Source organism: Euleptes europaea, chromosome 10 (genome assembly GCF_029931775.1).
Source record: "Euleptes europaea isolate rEulEur1 chromosome 10, rEulEur1.hap1, whole genome shotgun sequence".
NCBI classification, from domain to species: Eukaryota; Metazoa; Chordata; class Lepidosauria; order Squamata; family Sphaerodactylidae; genus Euleptes; species Euleptes europaea.
In genome coordinates, this window is record NC_079321.1 from 29,986,422 (window position 1) to 30,011,628 (window position 25,207).

General features: G+C 42.8%; 1 protein-coding gene and 1 non-coding gene across 4 annotated transcripts in view; one reads left to right on the forward strand and one right to left on the reverse strand.

Moving 5' to 3' along the window:
- KIDINS220 (kinase D interacting substrate 220) overlaps positions 1-14,737 on the forward strand; it is a 55,799-nt gene extending 41,062 nt beyond the window's left edge. The window contains exons 24-30 of one of the 3 annotated variants that reach the window (XM_056856903.1): positions 695-799; positions 1,813-1,869; positions 4,682-4,715; positions 8,830-8,969; positions 9,672-9,770; positions 12,412-12,651; positions 13,447-14,737. In XM_056856903.1, coding sequence (XP_056712881.1) covers positions 695-799; positions 1,813-1,869; positions 4,682-4,715; positions 8,830-8,969; positions 9,672-9,770; positions 12,412-12,651; positions 13,447-14,712 — 1,941 coding nt within the window. In that variant the 3' untranslated portion in view covers positions 14,713-14,737. Of the gene's footprint in view, positions 1-694; positions 800-1,812; positions 1,870-4,681; positions 4,716-8,822; positions 8,970-9,671; positions 9,771-12,411; positions 12,652-13,446 lie in introns of all 3 variants that reach the window. The other 2 variants (XM_056856904.1, XM_056856905.1) reach the window with 2 other exon arrangements.
- Positions 10,484-10,552, reverse strand: TRNAD-GUC (transfer RNA aspartic acid (anticodon GUC)). The gene has a single exon. It is a non-coding gene; the product is annotated as a tRNA-Asp (tRNA).
- Positions 14,738-25,207: the final 10,470 nt, after the last annotated feature.

Below are 25,207 nucleotides of genomic sequence, written 5' to 3' on the forward strand. Positions count from 1 at the left end.
CTACAGGGCAGCAGTAGGAAACTGCGGCCAAAATGATAGCTAGCCTATTTGATTATAAGCACATGGCAAACTTGAGCAATCGTGCACAGTTTTTGTGGGGGGAAAGTTTCTTTTCTGTTGGAATTTCACACTGGAATGTATATTTTTAAAATGTTCTTGAAAACATATCTTAAGCATGCACATAAAAACAGGACTATATAAGAAGCTTTGAATCTTCGCATTAGTGTGGGGGCAGCAAAATGGATTGAATAATGAGGAGCCTAAAGGTATGCATGGAAGTGAAGGGGTTTATTTTGGAGGGTCAGGCATGAATTAAAGTTATTCATTTTTAAGTGTCCCCTCAGTGTCCCAGCTAGAAGTATGGCCTCCCACCACGTATTGAGCCAGATAATTTAATTAGCTCCGTAATGAAATAATATAATTGTCATGATCTCATTACAAACACATTTTATGTTGTCTTAGTGTTTTTTTTTTCATTCATCTAATTTGGAAGTCTTACCTTGACCTTGGATGGGGTGGATAACTGCCTAACATACCATCTTTTGATCATTTCAAAATAAGACTTTGGAAATTACCTCAGAGTGAAAGTTTTCAGTTTTTTGTTTTACATTCTTAAACAAGTGGTAATAATTGAAGTAAAATTTCCTTTTGATTTGTGTAATTGTCTTTTTTTGTTACATGTTTCTTTCCATAGCCATTCTTTGCCCCATATGTTTACATGCCAAGGTATTACCCTGGCAGTTCTCATCTCATCTCACGTTCATCAATAAAACCGAATTTGTCCAGAGATCAGAGTCTAGTAAGTATCTTGGGGTGGGGGGGGAGGAACTGAACGTACTAACTTTTATACTAAAATTAGTCAGTTATACAAAAAACAATGTTAGCGCAAGTTACTTTTTTCTTAATCTAAAGATAAGGTTAACTTGGCTCACAAAACCATATTTTGTTTCACCTTTTCACAAGCCGGCATCTATGGAAACTTTTATATTACAAGTGCTTCAGTTCAGTTTTGACTAGAATTAAGGCATTCCCGTAACGGTAGGTAATAGGTGAAGGTATAGGTATTTATCCCCCTAAACATCTTCATTTGTGAATTTAGGCTTCATTTGGTATAATAAAATTATTCTTTGTAATTTACAAGCCTAATGAGAAGATAAAATTTCATTCTCTGATCAGTTTAAGATGACTGGTAATCAGAAAGACACAGGGAAACAGCTAACTAAACATTCACATATTTACATTCAAACATAAAACATTTATCAATTAGAATTGACTAAAAATTAAATTGTAATTATCCTTTACAATACAAATCGATCTCTTCAGATGCTTACAAATCTGTGCCTTGATTCCATAAATTAAAATTGACTAATAGTTCAAAAGGGAGTAGGAAAATCTTTGAAGAATTTGACCAGTTACCTCAGTTCTAAAAATAAATGCCTTTTTAAGGCGAAGGTGTGCTGAAGTTTTTAAAATGTTTTTACAAGTTGCTCAAATTAGGGTCAGGCAAACACAAAGTCAGCAGGCCACATTTTGGCCTGCAAAGACATCTGCTTTGGAGGAGCTTGTTCCTCAGTTTTTTCTGCGAATGGCTCGTCCACTTCTGTGTGGCTGCGCAGAGTTGTAAGCACAAGCCAGTCAAAGAATGTGGGCCAGGTGAAACGTTCTTGAGTCTCGTTTTCCCTGTCCCTGATTGCTTTTCTAAAATGATGCGGCGTTTGATACCTCTTCGGCTATTGTTCCTCTCAAATTTTCACTGTGCGTTTAACCACTCTTTCTTTAATCCAAACCATAATCATTTGTTGTTGTTGCTAGGATATGATCAAGGAGGATGTTGATGAGGGGCTTCCTTCACCCACAGACCCCTCAATGGTAAATGAGTAGTCATGTGGTGTGGAGTCTTAGCATCTCATTGCTGCTTCGAAAGTGATGAGTCTGCTTTAGTTATAACTGCAGCCCACTAACACTGCATCAGTGGCTTGATGAGCAAGTAGAATAGATGGAGACTAATAAGCATAGTCTGCGAATGGATACCAGAGCTAATACTCGTTAAATATAGCAAACGATTTGCCTTTCCCTGCTGCCTTTAGTCGTCCAGTCAGTACAGTGTCTTTATCTACGGATGCAGTGTGTTCCTTCTTCATTAGCAATGTTGTGCTGGCTAGCGAAAGGTACTTAGTATATTTAGCTTATTCATTGTTGTAGAAGTGAGCGCTTGATACCTCCTCTGAATGTTTTTAGCCAAATAACCCACCCACTCTCCTTTCTCAGTTGTATCAGGGCCTAAAGCTGCTTCAGTTGACAAGATTTAAAACTGGACATGAGGCTGGAAGAGAGGAGGAAATGTTTTCAGCTGTGAGTCTTAGGAGACCAGGCAGGCCAGATATTTCTCCACTATAGTGATATGTAATAATGCAGATTGTTACGTGCAGCTTAGGTCTTACTCACAAAACTTTTATCTCTCTTTTAATTTGGTCATCTGAAACCAATTAAAAAAAAAACCTTTAGGACTGAACCTTGGGTTGTCAAGGACTTTATACTGTTTTCTGCAGCAGCTTTCACTGGTACGATTTGGGTTTGGGGTTCATAGTCCAAACACTCATGAGCCTGTGTGGTGGTCTCTAGCGACTAGCACAATTCATTGGTATATCCCAGCTGCCCCCCCCCCCCCAATCCCTTGCTATTCAGTTACAGCAAGTTTGCCACTACAGGGGCCATTACTGGCCCAAGTCTCAAAGCAAAGCTTAGGAAAAACAAAGAGATGGCCCGGTTTTGTGAAAGAAAAGTTGGCATGATTATGGTCCTGCCCTAGCTCTGTGCTTGTGTTGCATGGCACCGACTCTGAAGCTATGCTCAGAAAGTCCACTTTGCTTCATGAGATCTTCAGTTATGATTCAGACTCAGTCACATAAACGGGTACAGAAAATGTTCTTGTTCGTGTACTATTGGCTAGAGGCGAATTCCCTGTTGTTAAATTCGATTTAAGACAGGTTTTTTTAAAAAATAGACAATGAAGTCTATTTAAGACCGCTTTACAAAATGGGTATGTTGCAAACTTGTAACTTGTTTTTAGACTCCACAAAAAATGGTGGGATCTTCAACTGGGTGCAAAATCTAGGTCGCTTACAAGGTTATTATTAATAGTAAAATGTAGTAAGCCTGTGTTGATAAACCATTAATTTTGTCAGCCTGATACTTTTGATTTTTAACAGCAGTGCATATGGAACTTTTTGCATTTTGCCATCAGAAAAGAATCCTTAGTTCTTGACTAGTCTAGCAAAACAAGTGAAAGGGAAAGCATTTACAAATCAAGTAAAAAAGGAAGGTAGGGTAGTATGTTAAAATGGGGGTTTTAGTTTGCATTGAAGTGTGCATTTTTTCATGCTCAAGCATGGTGCGGGCATGGTTTTACTTTTTAGCCTGATGGCCTTGTGCATGCATTGAATCTCGGTATTCTCATGGGTCCTGTAGGAATGTTTCTTTAATTTAATGGGCACAATCCAGTGAAAGTTAATTGTGACTCAAAGCCCCACTGGAAAAAACAGTGGTTTGTAAGGGGCTTAGCTGCCACAAAACTCTTGCTAGATTGTGCATGGTTTTACTTTTTAGCCTGATGGCCTTGTGCATGCATTGAATCCCGGTATTCTCATGGGTCCTGTAGGAATGTTTCTGTAATTTAATGGGCACAATCCAGTGAAAGTTAATTGTGACTCAAAGCCCCACTGGAAAAAAAACAGTGGTTTGTAAGGGGCTTAGCTGCCACATAACTCTTGCTAGATTGTGCTCTGCTATCTGCTCCTAGGCCCTGCTGGCTTTGAAAGCAAGGAACTTCTAGCACAAGCCATTCTGTAACCCATCGTGGGGGAAGTCCCAGCTACACTTTCTATCCTCACATTACTGATATTGTCAGTATGTTCTGACTGTAGATTACATATTTGAATCACTTGGGAAGCCATTTTTTTTTCATAACAAATGTCACAAATCTTCCACTCCTAAAGCCTGAGCTGGCATTTTAGGATTATTCCAAGTTAGAAAAATGTAATAAGGCACTATGGTGTAGAAAAATATTCAGTGTATATTATCTTAAAGAGCTGTTTTAGGCGGGTGTACAAGTTAAAGACTTGGGGGTGTCCAGTGGGATTCTTTCCTCATTGCACAGCAGGCTGCTTTAAAAGCTTAAGTTTTGGAAGCAGTTATGTGTTCACTGTGGGGTGGGATGGAGGGTCTAGAGCAGTGGTTCCCAAACTTTTCAGGCCACCGCCCCCTTGGTTCCACAGACTCAATCCCAGCGCTCCTACCCTATCTAACAATACAGTTGAAGGAGCTCACCTCTAGCACCCCCCGCTGCCCCATTGTCTCTTAGTGCCCCCCCCAGGTAATCCCACTGCCCCCCAGGGGGTAGTACTGCCCACTTTGGGAACCACTGGTCTAGAGTCTGAGAAACAGGCCCAAAGACCCGTTGGGTGTATAGAGCTGCCCGCATAGTTCTTTGGATCTTGGCAAGAATAGTTCATCAAAACAGGCAAATACTGTTGTGTTTTTTTTAAAAATGTCTATTTTATTTTCCATCACTTTAAAGGGAAAAAAAGTTACTGTACATTTGCTGGTTCTTTATAGGTTTTTCTCCCTTATGTTTCATGTTAAGCATTTGACTTCTGTGTCACTTTTTGTCCCTCTCTTGAAGCAGTGTAAAACTGGGTTAGACAGAGACAGGTACAGCAACTTCCTGCACTTGTTCTTTTTAAGATTCTCATCACACACTATATCATACCAGCACTTCATGCTGAGCTGCTTATATACTAATGCACTTGGCCAGCCTTTGAGGTTGGCTGTGACATCCTGCTTTTTAGATTTTTTTTTTTTTTTTGCATGGCAAATGCTTGGTAGAAGAATGTTCTCTTAGCAGCTTTAATGGAAAAACCACTGCAGCTGAACAAGGTGCCAGTTTTAAGTAAAAGTTTAATTCACGCACTCCGTGTCAGCATCCCTAGAAGCGCTTTATTTCTTTATTCAGGCATTGCTTTTTATTAAGGCAAATCTCTTTCACAGGGATGGTGCACTGGCACAAGGAATATTTAAGTTTCTCATAATGTTAATGAAAACTTCGTTCCTCAGGTAGCATATATTGCATGCCGAAATTACTTGCTCTTCACTGCTTAGGTTATGTCAGTGATTTCCAACATCTGTATCTATTACATTTCTGATCTTAGCCCTTTTCTGCCCTTCTCTCTGTTGCTTATATTGTCCAGCTGCTGAGTGCAAGAGATCACCAACTTGAATTCTATGCACACACAGAAAATCTGCTAGAACTATGAGATTTATTTAATGTAGATAAACCTAACCAATGCATCTATCTGTTTAATTACATCATTTATACCCCGCCTTTCTCCCCCAATGGCTTTCATCTTTCTCCCCTTCTCCATTTTCTCCTCACAACAACCCTGTGAGGTAGGCTAGGCTGCGAATGCATGACTGGCCCAAAGTTACCTAGGGAGCTCCCATGGCGGGGTGGGGATTCAAACCTGGTTCTCCAAGATCATACTCCGGCACTCTAACCTCTGCACCACAAGCTTTATTGTAAGGCATCTAGGCTTTACTATAATATGTGCTTACGTTTAATCTTCTGTGTGGAGTTTTAGCTAGACTACCCTAATTCACTTTTAATAGAATTCATTATCTTAGAAGAAGGGTGACTTCTGTAAAAGAACTTTATTCTCGTCAGAACTGGCTGCTGGGATTACTGCTGCTACATATTGACCAGGAAAAATAGAAGGCCAGATTTATAGAGCGTATCATCTGTAGGCTGCATATTATACAAGCCTGGTAACATACAGGGCACTTGTTGATCGCAGAAGCCTAAACTCTTTCACTTGTGAAAGAACTCTTTCACTTCTGCATTGAATGCAACAGGCTTTTGTAATTTTGCAGACTATGGTAGCATATGTTCAGTAAACTCCCTCTTTCAGTCACTGTGGAATAACAAATCCTTCCGCTGTACACCCTTTTTTATCCTGTTCTTGCATCTGATCACAGTGGGTGGAATATATCACTATGTTTAAGAGGTTTCTAGAAATAAATAGTATAGCTGGTCCCCTGGGGTTTTTTAATTAAAAATTACTGCTTTGTCAATGACTAATTGTCTGATTTCATGGTTTAAGGAATGGTGCCAATTTTAAAATATTTTAGAACATTGTCCGAAAGATAGTAAACCGCCCCCCACGTTGCATTTGTTACCTGTTGATTGATAACCTATTTCACATGTCTTTTACACAAAACATTGAAATGATGGCTTCATTATCCCTAGGACTTTATCCCTAGGTTATACAAATAATCGAGACCTAAATTGCCAGTCATCATGATTCTTTTGATGTACAAGACATAAGGTTAGATCCAGCAGAAGAGCTCATGGAAGTATGTGGAAGATACTTCTTCTAGCAGCCTGCTGTTTCGTCCAAAAAGTCTGGTCTGGGGATTGGGGAACTTTCATGAAATTCCCCCAATACTTGGAGCATTTTTGAGACCAACGGAAATCTGCTGAGGGAAGGAAAAGGGTGGACAGATTTTGTTTCCCAGCTTTTTCTGTGTGTTTTTCCACTGGATCCAATTCATCAGCTTCAGCATCCCAAAAACTTTGGCTTTCATTTTAAATGAAGGCAACTATTGAAGGCCGCAGGGGACATACAGCTCCTCTCCAGACCTTTGTTTGATTTTATTTCTGACCTCCCTCAGGTATCACTGCAGGATGTTTTTCAGATGTTTTCAGGATGCTGTCAGTTGGCTTCCCATGACTATGTTCAGTTTAAGCTGCCACCCATTTCTGGAAATCATTTCATATGGGGATAAGAGCTCCCACAACAATGATTTTTTTTTCCAGCCAGTGTATAGGGAAACTAAGAAAATCGCACAGGTTCCATTCAGAAATTTCTAGGAGTAGTGTTTTAGGTACAAAAATCCTCTCACCTTTTAAACATAGCTGGGACTGCGTGCCCAGGGGGGAAAGGAGCTGCACCTTCTCACTATTCTTTCAATTAGGAAATTTGCCAGCAGACTTTTCTTTCAGGGCTAGTCTTTCAATTTAATCTCTAGTTCATAGATTTACTGTGCATTCCCGAGATTTGGCGTACGGAAATTGCAGGGAGAAGGCGCAGGCAAGCCTCCTAAAGCTGTTCGCTTTTTTGTGTTAAACGGGGCCTTATGCCCCATAGAGAACAGTGAGGCTGCGCCTGCTAAAAAGCGGGTGCAGCAACACTGTTCTCGGCGCCGGCATAATGGGGCGAAAGGGGAGAGGAAGCTGCCTACTGGCTGCTCCTCCCCCCGCCCCGGGAATGCCCCTCCACACCGCCGCCACTAGTCTCCACCATGGTCTGCGCCACGGGGAGACTGCGTCGGTGGAGGAGCTCCACGCAGCTCAGCCACCAACGGAACTGCCCTCGCCGCCAGCGTACCGTATATACTCGCGTATAAGCCGAGTTTTTCAGCCCAAAAAAAGGGCTGAAAAAGCCGGCCTCGGCTTATACGCGGGTCAATACGGTAGGGGAGGGGGGAGGGAGAGAGGAGGGAGGAGGGAGGGGGGAACTTACCATCGCCGCCTCCGCCGCCATTGCTGCCGTGCCCACGTGGCTTCCCCCAGCTAGGAGCGCCCTGGGAGGGCCTCCAGACGCCTCTGGAGGCCCCGTCGCCGCCCCTGCCGGGCGGAGCGAGGCTGCTGCTGGCCGGCGCCGGCCTGGAAGGGCCTCCAGAGGCCTCTGGAGGCCCCGTCGCCGCCCCTGCCGGGCGGAGCGAGACTGCTGCCGGCCGGCGCCGGCCTAGAAGGGCCTCCAGAAGCCTCTGGAGGCCCCGTCGCCACCCCTGCCGGGCACAGCGAGGACCCTGCCGGCCGGCGGCGACCTGCGCACCTGGATTGAGGTAAACCTGCGGGGGGGGGGAGAGGTTATAAGCCGACCCTCGGCTTATACGCGGGTGCCTAATTTTTCCCCATTTTGGGGGAGAAATTAGGCACCTCGGCTTATACGCGGGTCGGCTTATACATGGGTATATACGGTAAGTGCATCTTGTGCCATGATTAGATGCACTTACGCTGGCGGTGAGGTTACGCCTCCTAAGGGGATCCCTCCCCTCAGGAATGCACGGTTAATCTCTAGTTCAATTTAATCTCTATTTCATAGATTTTCTTCTTCTTCTTAATTCTCTGTGGAAATAGTCATTGTAGTATTGGTGTATATGTCTGTATGTATGTGCCATCAAGTCACAGCTGACTTATGGTGACCCTGTAGGGTTTTCAAGGCAAGAGATGTTCAGAGGTGGTTTGCCATTGCCTGCCTCTGCGTGGGCTGAGAGAGGTCTGAGAGAATTGTGACTGGCCCAAGGTTACCCAGCAGGCTTCATGTGGAGGCGTGGGGAATTGAACCCAATCTTCCAGATTAGAGTCCACTACTCTTAGTTAAGGGTTTTCTCCATTTTGTAAGTAATTGTAAGTAATTTCTTTGACCTCATTGGAAACTTTGGCGCAAAACCCCTGTTTTTTAAAAGATGCTGGTTGTTTGGAGGAAGGCTCACTTCTTCCGATGGGCATGGCCATTGGCTCCTTTCCTCAGGAGATGGACACACAGCAAATGCCTGTGCTTACTCTTATACCTCTGCTGGACAGGCTCGGTGGAACAGAGTGGCAAGGGGTGCTAGTATGCCAGAATGACCGTATGCCAGTGTTCTGAGTGGCCAGTGATGTTACCTTTCAGCGATGCCTGAAATATGCATTAAGTTGGATCTTTGTGCATAATGAACATTTGAACATATCACATATGTGTATGTACTTTCCCCTTGCATAGGGAACAGGAGCAATCCCAGGGTCGAGCTCAGGAGTGCCTCACGTGCCTTTGAGCTCAATGACCGTTGATGCTGTGTGTGAGAAACTGAAGCAGATAGAAGGGCTCGACCAGAGTATGGTGCCTCAGTACTCTGCAACTATAAAGAAGGTGAGCTCTTGCAATAAAATGAGAGTGGCGATATGTAGCATCGTACGTCGGCTTAAGTATAACTATGTTTTGGAGTGAGAAGGAAAGGAAGATGGTGTGTGCCCTTTGCGGAAGATTTCTCTCCTCCCTCCACATAAGATTTGCCCCCATCATGCAATAAGATTTGCTCCCATCATGCATGCATTCTAAGGTGCTGTTCACCTTACAAATGGCTACACACATTACTATTACATGGAACTAGAAGAAGAAGGACCCTACTGAAACTGATTAGTAGTTTGAGAAAGTGTGAAGTGCTAGGTATAGAAAAAGCTGATGCATTGGCTCCAGAAGGAAGAAGCAACTCCCAACCCCAAAACTCTGTACTTAAAATTGCTGTACAAGTTTTTGATATTTTGTAAGGAAAAAGGCTCGTATATCCCATCCGGCCCTAAAAGATTGGCCATATTGTCAGACTTGCAGTTTGAAAGTGCTGTGTGGGACTGCTTTTTCTATGTGAGCCTTAATTTAACATCCATTTTGACATTACAAACATAATTCTACCATTTCAATGGTTTTTATTTTCGGTCATAACAAAAATTGCAAATGTATAAATTCCTATTTCAGATTTTTCTTTCTAAAATAATGCTGTCTATGTGTACTTTCAGCTAACATCCAATTCCAGGCTTTTAAAGAAATATTTACAGAAAGCCTTTTTTGTTTTAGGCAAACATAAACGGTCGTGTTTTAGCACAATGTAACATCGATGAACTGAAGCGAGAGATGAGCATGAATTTTGGTGACTGGCATCTTTTCAGGAGCACAGTAAGACCATTTTAAATCATATCTATATACACAAATTATTGTTGTATAGCCAACACCAGGCTAGGCTGATCTCCTCAGATCTTGGAAGCTAAGCAGGGTTGTCCCTGGCTAATATTTGGACGGGAGACCACCAAGGAATACCAGAGTCACTATGCAGAGGAAGGCAATGGCAAACCACCTCCATCCGTTTCTCACCTTGAAAACCCTATGGGGTTTCCGTAAGTCAGCTGTGACTTGACAGCACTTTACACACACATGTGTTTACTGAGAAGTAAGTGCTTCTGTATTCATTGGGACTTGCTGCCAGTTAAATGTACGTAGAATTGCATGTTTGCAGTAGTTTATTTACCTTGTCTTCAAGACTTAGTTTCTACTGAAAAAAATGATTTTTAACTGTGGCTTTATATAGCAGTATCGTGGATAGGGTTTTCGGTTTTGGCAAGGCATGGGACTCTTAACAGTTGTGTGTTGTATTTTCTCTATTTATACCCCACTTTTCTTCCCAATGGAGACTCACAGTGGCTTACATTGTTCTCTGTGCCTCCATTTTATTCTCGCAGCAACACATGAACATGTGAACACATGAAGCTGCCTTATACTGAATCAGACCCTTGGTCCATCAAAGTCTGTATTGTCTACTCAGCCCAGCAGCAGCTATCCAGGGTCTCAGGCAGAGGTCTTTCATGTCACCTACTTGCCTAGTCCCTTTTAACTGGAGATGCCAGGGATTGAACCTAGGACCTTCTGCATGACAAGCAGATGCTCTACCACTGAGCTACGGCCCTTCAGGTTAGGCTGAGTTTGTGACTGATCCAAGGTCACCCAGCAAGCTTCCATGGCACAATGAGGATTTGAACCTGGTTTTCCCAGATCCTCATCTGACGCTGTCGGCCTCATATGTTGATAGGAGTCACAATAGGAGCAGGGAGAACATTTTCTCCCAGGGCCTTCCCAGCCAGCACTACCTTGAGCTGGCCCTTGCGTTCCTGGAACCGTTCTCTCTCCACCCTATTCCTGCTCCTGTGAGACAGCTGGGAAAAATCTGGGAGCACTACACACCCCGCTGTCTGACTCTCAGGGAGCAAGAGAGCTGGTAAGGAGACCCTCTGCCAACCCTTTGTTCTGTCTCCAAAGTCCTGAATCACTGAACAGAGCATTATTTGGAACATTTCTGTGCTGCCTCTCCAGAGTCCTGCTTACAATTAAAAACCTATTTGTTTGTTTATGTGTGTATTTATATCCATAAAACAGAAGTGGACTGTTAAAAAGCTGATAAAATTAAAAACCTTAATTAAAAGACTGGGTACATAAGAACATAAGAAAGAACATAAGATAGGCCCTGCTGGATCAGACCAAGGCCCATCAAGTCCAGCAGTCTGTTCACACAGTGGCCAACCAGGTGCCTCTAGGAAGCCACTAACAAGACGAGTGCAGCAGCACCATCCTGCCTATGTTCCACCGCACCCAAAATAATAGGCATGCTCCTCTGATACTAGAGAGAATAGGTATGCAGCATGACTAGTATCTATTCTAACTCACAGCCATGAATACCCCTCTCCTCCATGAATATGTCCACTCCCCTCTTAAAGCCCTCCAAGCTGGCAGCCATCACCACATCCTGGGGCAGGGAGTTCCACAATTTAACCATGCGTTTTGTGAAAAAATACTTCCTTTTATCTGTTTTGAATCTCTCACCCTCAGATGACCCCGTGTTCTAGTATTATGGGTAAAAAGATGTGCTTTTGCCTGATGCCTAATAGAAAGTAAAGTAGGTGTCAGGCGAGCCTCAAGGGGGAGGGCATTCCAAAGGCCAGGGCTCAAGAGACAGATCTGTATGGGTAGTATTGGAGGAGATGGTCCTTCTGCAAGGGTACTGATGTCACAGACTCCAAGCTCCAGGGAAGAAAACACTATTGGGAAAATGGATGTGGCAAGGATGTCAGAGGACAGAGGGGGAGATGAGGGACTGGATGAGAGAAGCACGAGGAGTGCCAATACAGCAAAGAAACAGCTTGCCAAAACTCTTCTGTAGCATATTCCGTGACTGCCCTTCCCTGCACGGACATGTCCCTTCAAAACCAGCCCTCTGCACTCTTGCATTCTCCAAGGGAAAGTGTGCATGGAATTTCCTTTGTCCAAGGATGTTAAAGGAGCTGGCAGAGCTGACACCCCTCACATGGGATGGGGGGCGGGCAGCTGCCCTTTTCTGCATGTGGGAAGAATAGCCAATTGATAACAGTCAGTTTTAGAGAAAGTGATGGGTGGGGGCATAGGCGTTTGGTTTTTGACCGTTACAATTTATTGTATGCCTACTTTAGTGTTTGTTTTTATTCTCCTGTTTTTCCATTGTTACCTGCCTTAGCAGATAGGTAAATATTTTAAATAAACAAATGCTGCAGTTGAGGCTGCTCTGGAAGGTTTCTTGACTTTCTGAAATGACCCTCTGGGGGGTGGGGGGGGATGGATCAGAATCCCCCAATCTGCTCACGGGGGCTTTATTTGCAGAAATGTATTTTGATCAAATCTGTCAACATCCGTGAGCTTGTCTCTGTAGATTTTTTTTTGTCCTAGCAATTTCAGCCAGATTTTAGTTTCCCATGCTACCCTTCCAGCATAATAACAGCTGTCCTTCATGCGCTAGGTACTTGAAATGAGGAATGCAGAGAGTCAAGCGGTCCATGAAGATTCTCGTGCGGCAGCCGAACTTTCCAATCCCCACAATGATCTTGCTCGTCGCCCTGCACTGAACAGCGAGTTGCCCCACACGGAACTTACGGGCCTCTCTGGGCAACCTCCCTATGGTCTCAACTTCAGCTTTGAAGAACTGAACACTATTGGTTTAGATGAGGCCCCTCCGCGTCACAGTAACCTGAGCTGGCAGGTAACTTTAAAGCAGCCTCTTCATTCATTTCCTTTGTTTGAACCATAGCAGTTCTTACACAGTAGGCACTGCCTTTTTAAAGAGTTGAAAATCTGTCTTGAAATGTGGATACCCATTGCTTATACATCAATGGATATGAAAGGGAGGGACCACAATCTGTGTTATTTCCACATCTCTGAACAGGATGCAGTTACGTGCCCCACACATACAGAACCCCCCCCCCATATGCCTGGCAGTGTTCCCCCCTTTATTTCAGCTTTCTATCTACAAAAAGATGGGTGATAGCTTGTAGAGTGAAATACTTGCTCTGTGAGGGGAACAGTTTGGCATGTCTGAAACACTGAATTTTCCCACCCCGTGAGAAGAATCTGGTCTGTTATCTATTTAATTTGGTAAATGTTTATTCCTTCCTTTCTCTAAGGGCCTCAAGGCAGAGTACTTTGTTCTCCCTGCCACCTCCTCTTCCTCAAACTAGCCCTGTGAGGTCAGGCTGAGCTGTGAGCTCAGCCAGCTTTGTGGCAGGGTCAGGAATTGAACCTGGGACGTGCAGTTTTATACCACCACACCGTGCTGGCTTTCTCTAATTATGAGGGATCTGAGAACAAATGTCATGCACTTCTGTTCATATCCGTGTACTGGGTTGAGAGGTTCTTGATGATTCCTAAAGAAATCATATGACTAGATCTTTCGTTTATAATTTAAATTGACTATCAAAGCTTCGTAATGACCCTTTACATTTTAAGGGCTGCCACGCGCTCCTGTAACTAATGTGGATTTTTTCCCTTCTTTGTACAGTCACAAACTCGAAGAACTCCAAGTCTTTCAAGCCTCAATTCTCAAGATTCTAGTGTTGAAATTTCAAAGCTTACTGATAAGGTACAGGCAGAATATAGAGATGCATATAGAGAATATATTGCTCAAATGTCTCAACTAGAAGGGGGTGCAAGTTCTAGTACAGTGAGTGGCAGATCTTCTCCACATAGCTCGGCAGCTTTTTATATGGGCCAGAGCACGTCAACCGGCTCCTTGCATTCCAGCGTTGAGCAAGATAAGGGAAAGGACGCAGAACAGAAACAAGACGATGGAAGGAAGTCTTTCTTGATTAAACGGAATGATGTAGACTACAGTACATCAGGCGTGTCTACTAACGATGCATCTCCATTGGATCCCATTACTGAAGAAGACGAAAAATCAGATCAGTCAGGCTCCAAGCTTCTGTCGGGGAAGAAGTCTTCAGAAAGGACCAGCATTTTCCAAGCCGCAGATCTAAAGCTGAAGGGAGTGGCTTTGCGCTATCAGAAACTTCCAAGTGATGAAGACGAGTCCGGAACAGAAGAATCTGACAACACCCCCCTGCTCAAGGAAGGCAAAGACAAAAAAATAGAAGGGAGAACAGAGAAGCAGCCCAAGTCCCCAGAACATGGACCTGAGCCCATTAGAACCTTGATTAAAGCAAAGGAGTACTTGACCGATGCTCTCCTGGACAAGAAGGATTCCTCTGACTCTGGGGTGAGATCCAGTGAAAGCTCTCCAAACCACTCCCTTCATAATGATGGAGATGACTCACAGCTTGAAAAAGCCAATCTCATTGAGCTGGAAGACGATGGGCACAGTGGAAAAAGGGGAATCCCTCATAGTTTAAGTGGCCTTCAAGACCCAACATTGGCCCGTATGTCGATTTGCTCAGAAGATAAGAAAAGCCCTTCAGACAGTAGCTTAATAGCGAGCAGTCCTGAGGAGAACTGGCCGGTTTGCCAGAAAGTTTACAATTTAAACAGAACCCCCAGCACAGTCACCCTGAATAACAACAGCGCCCCGGCCAACCGAGCTAATCAGAATTTTGATGAGATCGAAAGCATCAGAGAGCCTCCTCAAATCATTCTGCGCCCTGGATCAAGTTCTAACGCAGTCGCAGTGCAGAATGATAACCTGAAAGGTGTGGGCCTCAAGCGAAGCCAGCGTTCAAGTTATGCCAGGCTTTCAAAAGATTCTTCTGAGCTCCTTACTGTTACTGGCTCGGATGCTGCAGGCTTTGGGGAAGAGAGGGAGAGTATTCTTTGAGAGGTGCAAGTTCATACGGCGTGCCTGAATAATAACATTCTAATACCTTCCCTCTTCTCCCTTATCAGGCTTTCTATTGGTTTACCTTCCCATATCATGGTCTAAGAACCCCCCTCTTCTCCCTACCTATCATGAAAAATTAAGGGCATAGTCCTGCCATAATTGAGTACCTCTAAGACCTATAGATTTCAGTGTGTGCTCTAAGCTTGGTGTGAGATAACCTCCAGCGTAAATGAGCATTCCCCTCACAAATAAAGGCAGTGTTTTAACTTTTCCTGTGGAAGCAGAAATCCCAACAACTGAAAATGATTTTTTTTTGTAGTATTAGGATGATCTTGCAGAGGCGGATTTTTTTTTATTTTAACGAACCCTTCCAATTGGTGATTTTAAAAAATTAGTTTAGCTAGTTGCATGGGATGGAGATTGTTTTATGCCAGCTGCAGCAAAAGAGCAGAATATTCCAAACTTACTGAAGTATCTGCTACTAATTTACATTTTTAAATGTTGTATGTGACCGTTGAGTAGTGATGGTTCAAGTGCTGATCCAAAAATGGTCTTAAATGCAACTTTTATTTATTACATTTCATTAAATGATGTGGTCCTTGGAAACATTACATGTATAAGAATGCAGTCAAGTTTTAAGAGGATTACTGCATGTTGGAAATGTTAGTTGTGCCTAAGGTTTGATGTCATTGGATGAATTCTCCGTAGTTGAATATAGTCACGTTCAAGGAATTGCACAAAGTGCTTGTGACCATGGTGTTAGATGAAGGCTGATGCTTGGACATAGCCTTTTTGAATTTATTATGAAGTATTTTGAAATTTTAAATAAGCAACTGCAGATTGATACGGTTTTATGTGATTATGGAAGGTGAAAGAGCAGTTAGAAGTTGCTGTTGCCTTGAGAATAATTAAAATCCTAATGCTTGGCTCAGTCTAGCAAATAAGCTCATAATTTTGTCCTTGCCAGTAGATGTCAGTAAACCGTACTGCAAGTGAAACATGCATGAATTTCACAGCGATTAGTGAATTATATGTATTGCACTAGTATAGAGGATAATAAAATCATGGGCATGCTGCTGTTGTGTCTGAGGGTTTTATTTACTTGAATGGTTGTGTCTTCATTTGACTGGATGATAGAAATGCATTCCGTATCTGGGAACCCAGGTGGGACCTCTTTACACTTCAGAACCAAAATCCAACAAAAACTTGGGTGTGCTTCAGCTTACTGATTTCCAGTAGGTGGACAGTGTTGCATATCCACTACGGACATGCCATTCAAGCAGCAACCCTTAGGTCTTTTTCTACTGCTATAAAGAAATGCTACTTTTAAAGACTAAAATGATGATGCTTTAATTAGTGGGATACATTTTTATTGCAAGTATCATTGGTCTTTACAGGCTCAGCGTAAGTAAAACAGAAAGGTGAGCAGTTCTTCATAGTGAGAATGAAAAGCAAGGAAGATATAAATGACCAGAGAGAGAAATTCCAAAAGCGCAGGAGAAAGACAGGTCTGAGTTAGTACATAATGAGTATTGAAAATTTCCCAGTGGCTAGGAAACGGTAAATGCCTGTGGTAAGAAAAGTTACGTTATAAAAGTTTTTAAATATTGCATTTTGTGTTCCTAAAACTTCTTCATTAATACTGTCCTGGGTCACCATGTCAGTCTTTGCATTGCTCAAGTCTGGAGTTCAGTGGCCTGTGATGTTGATTTTTTGCTCTGTTGACTGTGTCTGTCAACGCAGATAAGTTATATAAAGAAAAATGTCTAAAATATACCCGCACAGTAAATATCTTTGAAAGTTAGATTGACACTCTTGGCTCCTCAGAATGCTGGGCCAGTCTGCATCATTGCCAGAAAATACATGCCATGCCGAGAAAAAAAGAGGAAAAATGCTCAACATCCTTAGAACATGAGAACTTGATTAAAGTATGTTGGAGATCTAGGCTGCATGAGGAGTACCAGCTTCTTCAACCCTCTTCCCAGTTGCTAATTACAAATTTTATTATTTTGATGATGAGATCCAAGAACTGGACTTGTGCACGCAGCTGAATGTGTATTTGATGCCATAGTTAACAGTGTGGAACGGAGTACCCCTGACTTGCATGTTCATGCAAATAATCATTTCTATATTTTAGTTCTACAGAACAATATTGTATACGGGAAAGATCCACAAAGTGTCAGACCCCGTTTTTGTTTGTCCAGGTGGTTGGATTCTGGATGATTTCTCTACAGCGTTCTATGCAACATTTTTCTACGTCATGGCTTTGTAATTTAGTATAGAAGGGCGATTGCCCATACACTTCAAATGTTCCTTGAGTAATTTTTTTCACCTCGGAACTTTTAAGGCACTCACTGATAAAATCACAGTTCAGAATTCTGAATGCCTCAAATGCTTCTGATTATGCTCGCGTAGTACAGGGAAGACTTCAGCACTAGAAAATAAGTAGGCTTGCCCAAAGTTATGCCAGAAGCTTCCTGAAGTCATGTTCAGGAACTGTAACTTCTGAGTCACAACTGGGTGTCTTGTGCTTGAATGAAAGGATTTCTTTAATTTTGTATAATCCTCTCTATGTTTGTAGAAAAGGGCAAGAGTCCAGTAGCACCTTAAAGACTAACAAAAATATTTTCTGGTAGGGTATGAGCTTTCGTGAGCCACAGCTCACTTCTTCAGATACAGCTAGAATGTGAATCCATCTGTCTTTAAGTAGAGGAGAGTGAATTCAGACAAGCATTAGTATGTAAATGTTAACAGTCTGTAAATGTGAATAGCAGGCGTGATGGGATTAGGTGTGGTATGCAGAAGAGTCTGTGATGTCCAGGGGAGAGATGGGTGTGGAGAAATCAGCTACGTATCTCTATGTTTGTCAGTCAAAGCATAGGTGTCGTCAAAACAAGCTCAAATATAATCAAATACCATTGTCTCTTTAGAATCACAGTGAAAAACAAATCATATCCAATATCTGCTGGCCAATTTTGACATTCCTAGAAGTTGGAGGTTCCTTGGATAGCAGCCCTGTTATGATACTAAAATTCTCCACACTTTGACCCCATGAGTTGGTTTGCTTTCTGCCTCAGTCAGGAAAGATGCTGTCTCAGGTTTTCACTCAGTGCATCTCTTTGTTTCTGTTTCTTCTCTCTCGTGGTTGTGGTGAGGAAATACAAAGTCTTCTTTTGACACTGATAATTTTTTCACCTGAGCATGCGGACACATGTGTGCATGCTCCAGGTATGGGGAGGATGACAATATGTATTTACTTTTTCCATTTTGACCCCCTCTCCCAACCTGCCTTCAGCTCGGAAAGCTTTAAAATACAGGTATGAGGTGTTGCTTCCTCACTAGCTTTGAAGGCACCTATCTGTCCTTGCTGAGCACAGAATAACAGAAAATGGATTTCCTCCATCCAGCAGCTGTGACCAATCTCCTCCCAACCTGCTTGAGGGGGAGTTCAGACTGAGTGATATAGATCCCCTTTCTTAACCGATTCAAAGCTATCTGCTTTATCCACAGAGAGAAACAGGCATACCTTGCTAATGATAGTGCTAGGGTTTCCTGCTTCTCGGCTCTTCAACTTCCTTGATCAACAAAAGAACGGTCCTTTGTTAGACTGTGGGGGTAGTGAGTACATGTAGGCTCGGCCTCTTGGGAGAGCACTCTTTTAGGAAGCCTTTACTTGTCTCCAGCTCCAAGACTGGTATCTAGAAAGACTTAGAAAACACAGCGGGGGTGGTGTTAGTGTTGGTCCAAGTAGGCAACCTAGAATTTTCTGTCTGAGAACAATGCAATAAAAGCAGTACCATACATCCAATAAGCAATGCAAAACGAGGGGGAGAAAAACACTTTTCTAGAACTCTGCCTAGAACTTTTCACAGACAATTAAACTGCAATCCTATTCCCTTTTATTCAGTCCAATTTTACACAAGTATGGGGGACCTGTTTGATCTCATCAGGCAGGCCAGCAATCTACCTCTCCCCTCCCCGCAGAATCACTTGACCCATTTAGGTATACTCCATGGAGGCACTATGCTTTCTACCTGCTGCTGCTTCCAGACAGCCTTGTTGTGCAACTCCATCCCTTGCGTCTTGTTGGTACCATAGTGCAGTCCAGTGCATGGTGTTTTTCTGCATTTAAAAAAAGGGCACGTCACATAGTGGTGTGATGAGTCTGGAGGTCAGGCCTGGCTCGAGGAAGGCCGAAGGAAATGGAACTTCGGCCTGAAATGCCTCTGCTTTGAAGAAGCCATGGTGATGGTTGTCCTGCATTGCCTTTAGCCCGATCCATGCAAATTCCTGGTGAATGTTCCTGTATGCATGGGTGACCAGAGGGGGAATTTAGAGCAGTTCAGAACATGCACACAGGGATTGTGCTGGTCAGATTCTGTAATTTCAAGGCAGGAATGTGATTTGGATGGCAATCGGGAGGCTTCAGCGTGCACATGCCACTGACGTTCATCGTCCAACTATGGTGAGATTTCAGGAGCACATAACATCCATGTCTCAACGTCTGTTATGGAATCACTTCAAGGTGCAGAATATGATCTACAAAGCCCAAACACCCTAGGGTTTAACCTATACAAGAGCCAGCATGTTGTAGTGGTTAAGAATGGTGGTTTGGAGCGGTGGACTCTAATCTGGTGAACACAAATCATTTCCCCACTCCTACACATGAAGCTACCTTGGGCTAGTCACAGTTCTCTTAGAGCTCTCTCAGCACCACCTACCTCACGAGGTATCTGTTGTGGGGAGGGGAAGGTAAGGTAAGGTGGTTGTAAGCCGGATTCTTCCTTCAGTGGTAGAGAAAGTCGGCATATAGAAACAAACTCTTTTTCTGCCTCCAACACTGTATTCCATTTCAGTCTCTTTTTGAGAGCACCCCTTTACTGGCTTGGATCTAGACCATTTCTGCAGGCGTGAGGATTTCCACTCATATTGAGTGATGTTCCTGCCTGCCCTCCTGCAACCTGCTGAAATGCCTCCCCCCCCCCATCTTAAGGAACAGGATTGGGGGGAATAATTTGGGCTACCGCAGGAGGCAGGGAAATCATGGTGCCCGAGCTGAAATTGTTGCACCCATAGGAATGTTAGTCTAGATCCAAGCTGCCATCTGTTCCTCAAGTTTCAACTCAAAGGGCATGTTCTTGGAACTATGAAATTAATTTCCTTTGGAGGCCTAAAGTCTAAATGTTGGCCCTGATCAGTATTCAAATGAAGCAACCACATTTTTCCCCATTTGAAGCACTGGCTAACATTTCTGTACTGATGGTGTCAAACACAAGTCTGCTAGAATTTGGATTTCCATGTCTTTACCTAGATTTCCCCCCCGCCCCGTCCCTTTTAAAGTTCTGGGATACTCAGTGTGGATGCAACAATCATGGTGTCTTCCATCCTACTGTACCTCTAGCTGTCTGCCTACTGATATCCTGCTTGCCACAGCAGATTGGAGAAAAGTCAATGAAAGTACCACTTAGAAAGCTAAGATGGGAGGCACAGCAGTTCTGGCGTCTATTGGTGCTCTCAAGGTTTTAAAAGTCTGCCTGTAAATGAAAATATGACCACCCGAGGTAGGTTCTTACTACACTTTGGCTTTGATCCTATGCCTGCTTTTCCTTTGCTGCCACAATGGGAAAAAATGCTGTGCAATCTTCCACTGCAGAGTAGGTTCCTCCGCTATTAGTCATTTCCAGTGATACAAAAACAATGTCTTCCAGTGAACCAAAAAGTGCCTAGCGCTAGAGGAATGCAGTCCACAGTTGAGGACTGACTTCATAACAGAGAAAGTATAAGATCCAAGTCTGAATCTTCTCCACACAAATTGGTGGCGGAAAGTGTTGTCAAGTCACAGCTGACTTAGAGTGACCCCATAGGGTTTTCAAGTCAAGAGATGTTCAGAAGTGGTTTGCCATTGCCTGTCTGCGTTGTGACCCTGAGACGTTTTGGTGGTCTCCAATCCAAATACTAAGCAGGGCCAACCTTGCTTAGGTTTTGAGATCTGATGAGATTGGGCTAGACTGGCTATCTGGGTCATGGTCCACACAAATTAGTCAAAATATTAACCAAGTTACAACACAAGATCCCTGGTATTACAACTGAGTTGAAGTCTTACTATGTTCACTCAGGTAAGTGTGGCTCATGTATTGTTATTGCTCCTTGATTTTATAAAGCTGGCCAAACAAAAATACTACTTGGAATATGTTGAGCTGCAACAAAATTGGTGCAGTAGTCAGAATATCGTAACTGCATAATTTTACCTTGATTGAATAAATATATATTCAAGTACATTATGTCTCTGCAAAGGAGGGGGATATTTACTTTTTCAAAAATGAAACCTGGGAATTCAGAGAGCATGCTACACCTACTGTTACAATGGTATAGCAACATAGCAATATTCTAGTGCTGATTTTTTAAAGCCCCCCCCCCCCCCACGTGGTGGGAGAGGAAATGGCTGCCATGTGGACAGGGTCAGGGAAAATGGCTATCATAGAGGTTGGAAAAACCAACACCCACACAGATTACAAATGAGTAAGCCAGTGGAGCTAGATGACTTTCAGTCAAGGATTCTTAAAGAATTTAAAAATATCTACTTATCCCAGATATGTATTTATTCCACATAAATTATTATAAAATTATTAATGAGCCAGAAAAACAGGGATTGAATTAGTACGGCTTCTGCCAAGGTAAGTCTTGTCTCAGTAGCCTCTTGAAATTATTTGGGAGTGTTTGCAAACCTGCACTTAGAGCAATCTAATAGAAATCTACCTGGGCTCCCAAAGAGTTTGCTGAGATTGCTCACTAAAGGCCACAATGGGAAAAAATGCCACCATAGGACACAAAGTTATATACTTAGGGTTCCCAGATGGCTTAAAACAACCATAATAGTGCACAGGAATCCCCAGGAAACAGGATGATGGTGTATTGAATGAAAACAATAAAGGATGCGGTCCTTATGTAATGGTTAAACCAGTTAATAAAGACTTTGAATTAAATGTTTCATGTTGAAAGGGTGTCCTTTATTTCTGTGGACCTCATCCTGCAAAAGGCAAGAGGTCCCAGAGAATATGAGGAATACTTATTGCAGAACTTACAGCTGTAAAGAGGTTCCCCACTCCTTTTTCTTGCCATTTGATTTTTGGCAACCAAATTAAGCTATATAGTTTGGTAACTGTGTCTGTTAAATCATTGGTTTTAATTTTTGCATGGACTGAATGCGAAGAGTTTCCCCAATTCCTTTTCTAAATGAGTTCTTTACTGTCTTACTAATGAACTTGTAAAAAAGAACAGAATTTTTTAGTGTATTTTCCACCTAAGCCAGAAGGTGGCATCCATTTACCACAGACCATGAGAGTGGAGCAAAAGTGCTTGGTATGAATGGAATGTGACTAAAAAAATAGTATTATTGAGTAGTGCATTAAAATATTTGCATTTCCTCACCGCTACATGTTAGAGCCGGAGGCTCCTTTATCCAACCGAGGGTAGATGTCAGGATCCTTTTAGCAGCAAGAGTATTCTTGCTGCGCTAAGCTTTTTAAATTGTTATTAATTGCAAACTTGTGATTGGATAGTTCCCTTCATTTCTTGGTGTCTTGCTGCTTTGTAACTTGGACTTGTCATTCATATTGATGAATGTCATTTGAGATTACTTTGTATTGAATGAATCATACAGTGGGAAGGTACATCCAGGGTCATCTAGTCCAACCCCCTTCACAATGCAGGAAATTCCAAACAACCTCCCTCCCACACACACACACACCCAGTGACCCATACTCCATGCCCAGAAGATGGCTAAGGTGCCCTCCCTCTCATGATCTGCCTAAGGTCATAGAATCAGCATTGCTGACAGATGGCCATCTAGCCTCTTCTTAAAAACCTCCAGGGAAGGAGAGCTTACCACCTCCCGAGGAATTGATTTGACCCTGTGTAGACACTGTTGATTGCAGCTAACCTCAGCTGACACTGCACCTCTGAACGTAGCTTCTCCAGAACCACACTGATCTCTCTATTCAGTTTCAAATCAGTAAATTGATGTAGGAGGGTAGGCCCCCAAGAAGGGGAAGACTTGGGCTTGGCGCTCTGAGATCAGTCAGAAACCTTTGACAAGCAGATTCTCCTGATCACTTAATAAATTTTGATTAACCCTCATCTGATTTCAGCTATCTTTTTGTTCAGGGAAGAGCTGCTAGGGAAAAGGTGAGACTGGACCCTCTCCCAAAATGCTTTTACACCATAGCATTACTCATTTAATCTGTAATAGTGACCATGATGGTAGTCCTGTTGACTTGATTCTGGAGTGTGATTGAATCGTTGCCATATTAGCCAATGCTTACAAAACCCTACCTTGGAAATGTCTTAAGTCTGAACTGTTACCGGTTTATTTACAAGAGCAAATGTGCGATAGTTAAATACCATAAAATTTTAAGAGCTCTTTAAACATTTGCTCTAAAGGTGCTGGCCACATTGACTGAGAGCAGCCCGCAGGAGCTGGATTTATTAATCTGGGAATGAAAAGGTGTGTAGTTCTTTACAGTTCACTTTCTCTCAAATTCTAGTGGTTTTGCTTGTAAACTGTGTAAACACATACAACTGGGAAAAATTGTCATAAGCAGAAGCTATGGGGCTGAAGATACGCATTCCAAAATCTTTTGACGTTTTGGAGGAGTTTCATGAGTGATCTTACTTTGGGCTTAAAAGTATGCAACAAAACCAAGTTACTTTAAAGGGTGAAAAGGGCAGAAAGGTCACATTGAAATAATAACGAAATTGGAGGAAGGGCTTCTGGTGTTTCTGCTGCTGTCCTCTCCCCGACTGATGATAATACAGTTGATTGACTGTGGGAAGCTGGAAAATTCACACCATTCATCTGATGTGCCGAAACCCTAGTTTGGGTTGCTGTTGTAGCCTGCGTGGCTAATTCCAGGGTTCCAAAAACAACTCTGTAAGTACACAGTCAAGTTTTTCAGTGGCGTCCCCTTTGGTTTCTAGTAAGGGGCCTAATGTCGGCAAGGCCAGTTCTGCTTATTTTAATGACCCTGTGTTTGAGTGCAAAAAAAAAAAAAAATCCCACAAAGTGCCTGAAAAAGGGAAGTGGGATAGTGACTCACAAGTGGGACTACTGGGCTGTTCTGAGGAAGAGGCAATGCTCTTCTGTGTTAGAATGTTGCATGCATTAAAAAGTGCATGTGAAAAGTTCACTTATATGACTAAACTTTGAAAGGATCTGGTGCTTGAAAATAACTTTGCCTTGGGATTCTGTTTGGTTTGACAGAAATAAATGTTGAAGCATGAGAGGGCAGCAGTTACCTTTTCTCCACTTCGACAGCTTCTCCTTTGAGAAGGCCGTGATGCTGATTGGTTGGGGCAGCTTCTGTATTAACAGATCAGATCTGGCTCTCTCTCTCTCTCCCCCCCCCCCCCACGGATTTGATGTCAAGGGCGAGGAAAGGCAGCTGCGGCAGACTGTGTGGCGCCACCTACACACCTGTTCTCTTTGGTGAAAGTGTTACAGGCCTCAGGTGAGGCTTCTGCATTTCGCCATAAGAGTCCCCGGAGCAAAGAGCTCTCAGCCTCACTTCCGGGTGCTAAGTCACACATTCCTCAGGATGACGCCTTCCTGAGACTTTGCTATGGGATTTTCCAATGCTTGAAGAAACCACCTGTTCTAATGTTTCCCACCTTTGGGCAAAACTTTTAATGCTGGCTGCTGAGAGCTTCAGGGCAACGTGGTACATCCTAGTTAATTTGCAGTGGGGTTGGCAATACAAGTAAGAGCACAGCATTAAGGGGGTGGAGAATCTAGTGATGGAATATATGGACTGCAGTCTTGTACCTAGTGGTGTTTAAATGCCACTGAATTCAATGGGATGTAGGCAGCCTGACTGTGTAGGGTTGCAACTTATAAATGCAGTTTCATGGTGGCGGAGGGAGAAAAATGATGCTTAACAGCAGCCAGAGTTTAATCAATAACATGAATGTGACGTTCATTTCTGAACAACTTAGTCATATAGAAAAATTGCTGTGAGTGATTAACAAATCCCCCTTTCTCTCAAGATATTGCATGGTTTTGAGTAAAGCTGGAATTCAATGACTAGGCTTCATCAACTTCTTCAGTAAGATTTTGCAGGAACTGAGCAGTTGGGAAATCAGCAGCCATCTGCAAAACTTGGTATGCATAATTTGTCCATGAATGTTTACTGGAGTCAAGAGTAGTTGCTCTGAGTTCACATAAGTCAAAAAACAAAGAGGAAAGACCAAAGGAATTTTGCCTTCCCTAGCTGAGTTTGATTTTCCAAAGTTCAACATCATCCTTTTAAGAAATCAGCAATTTAAATAATTTCTCCATAATTTCAGAAGCTTATCAACTAGACCTTTAGGATGTAATATTTAGTGAGCTTCAAGTTTTATAACACACATGCTAATAGGCTTATTGCTAATCATAGGTATTTTAAAAATCCGAGCCAGAAAACTGATGTCCCCCCCCACAAATAATGCAAGCAAACTA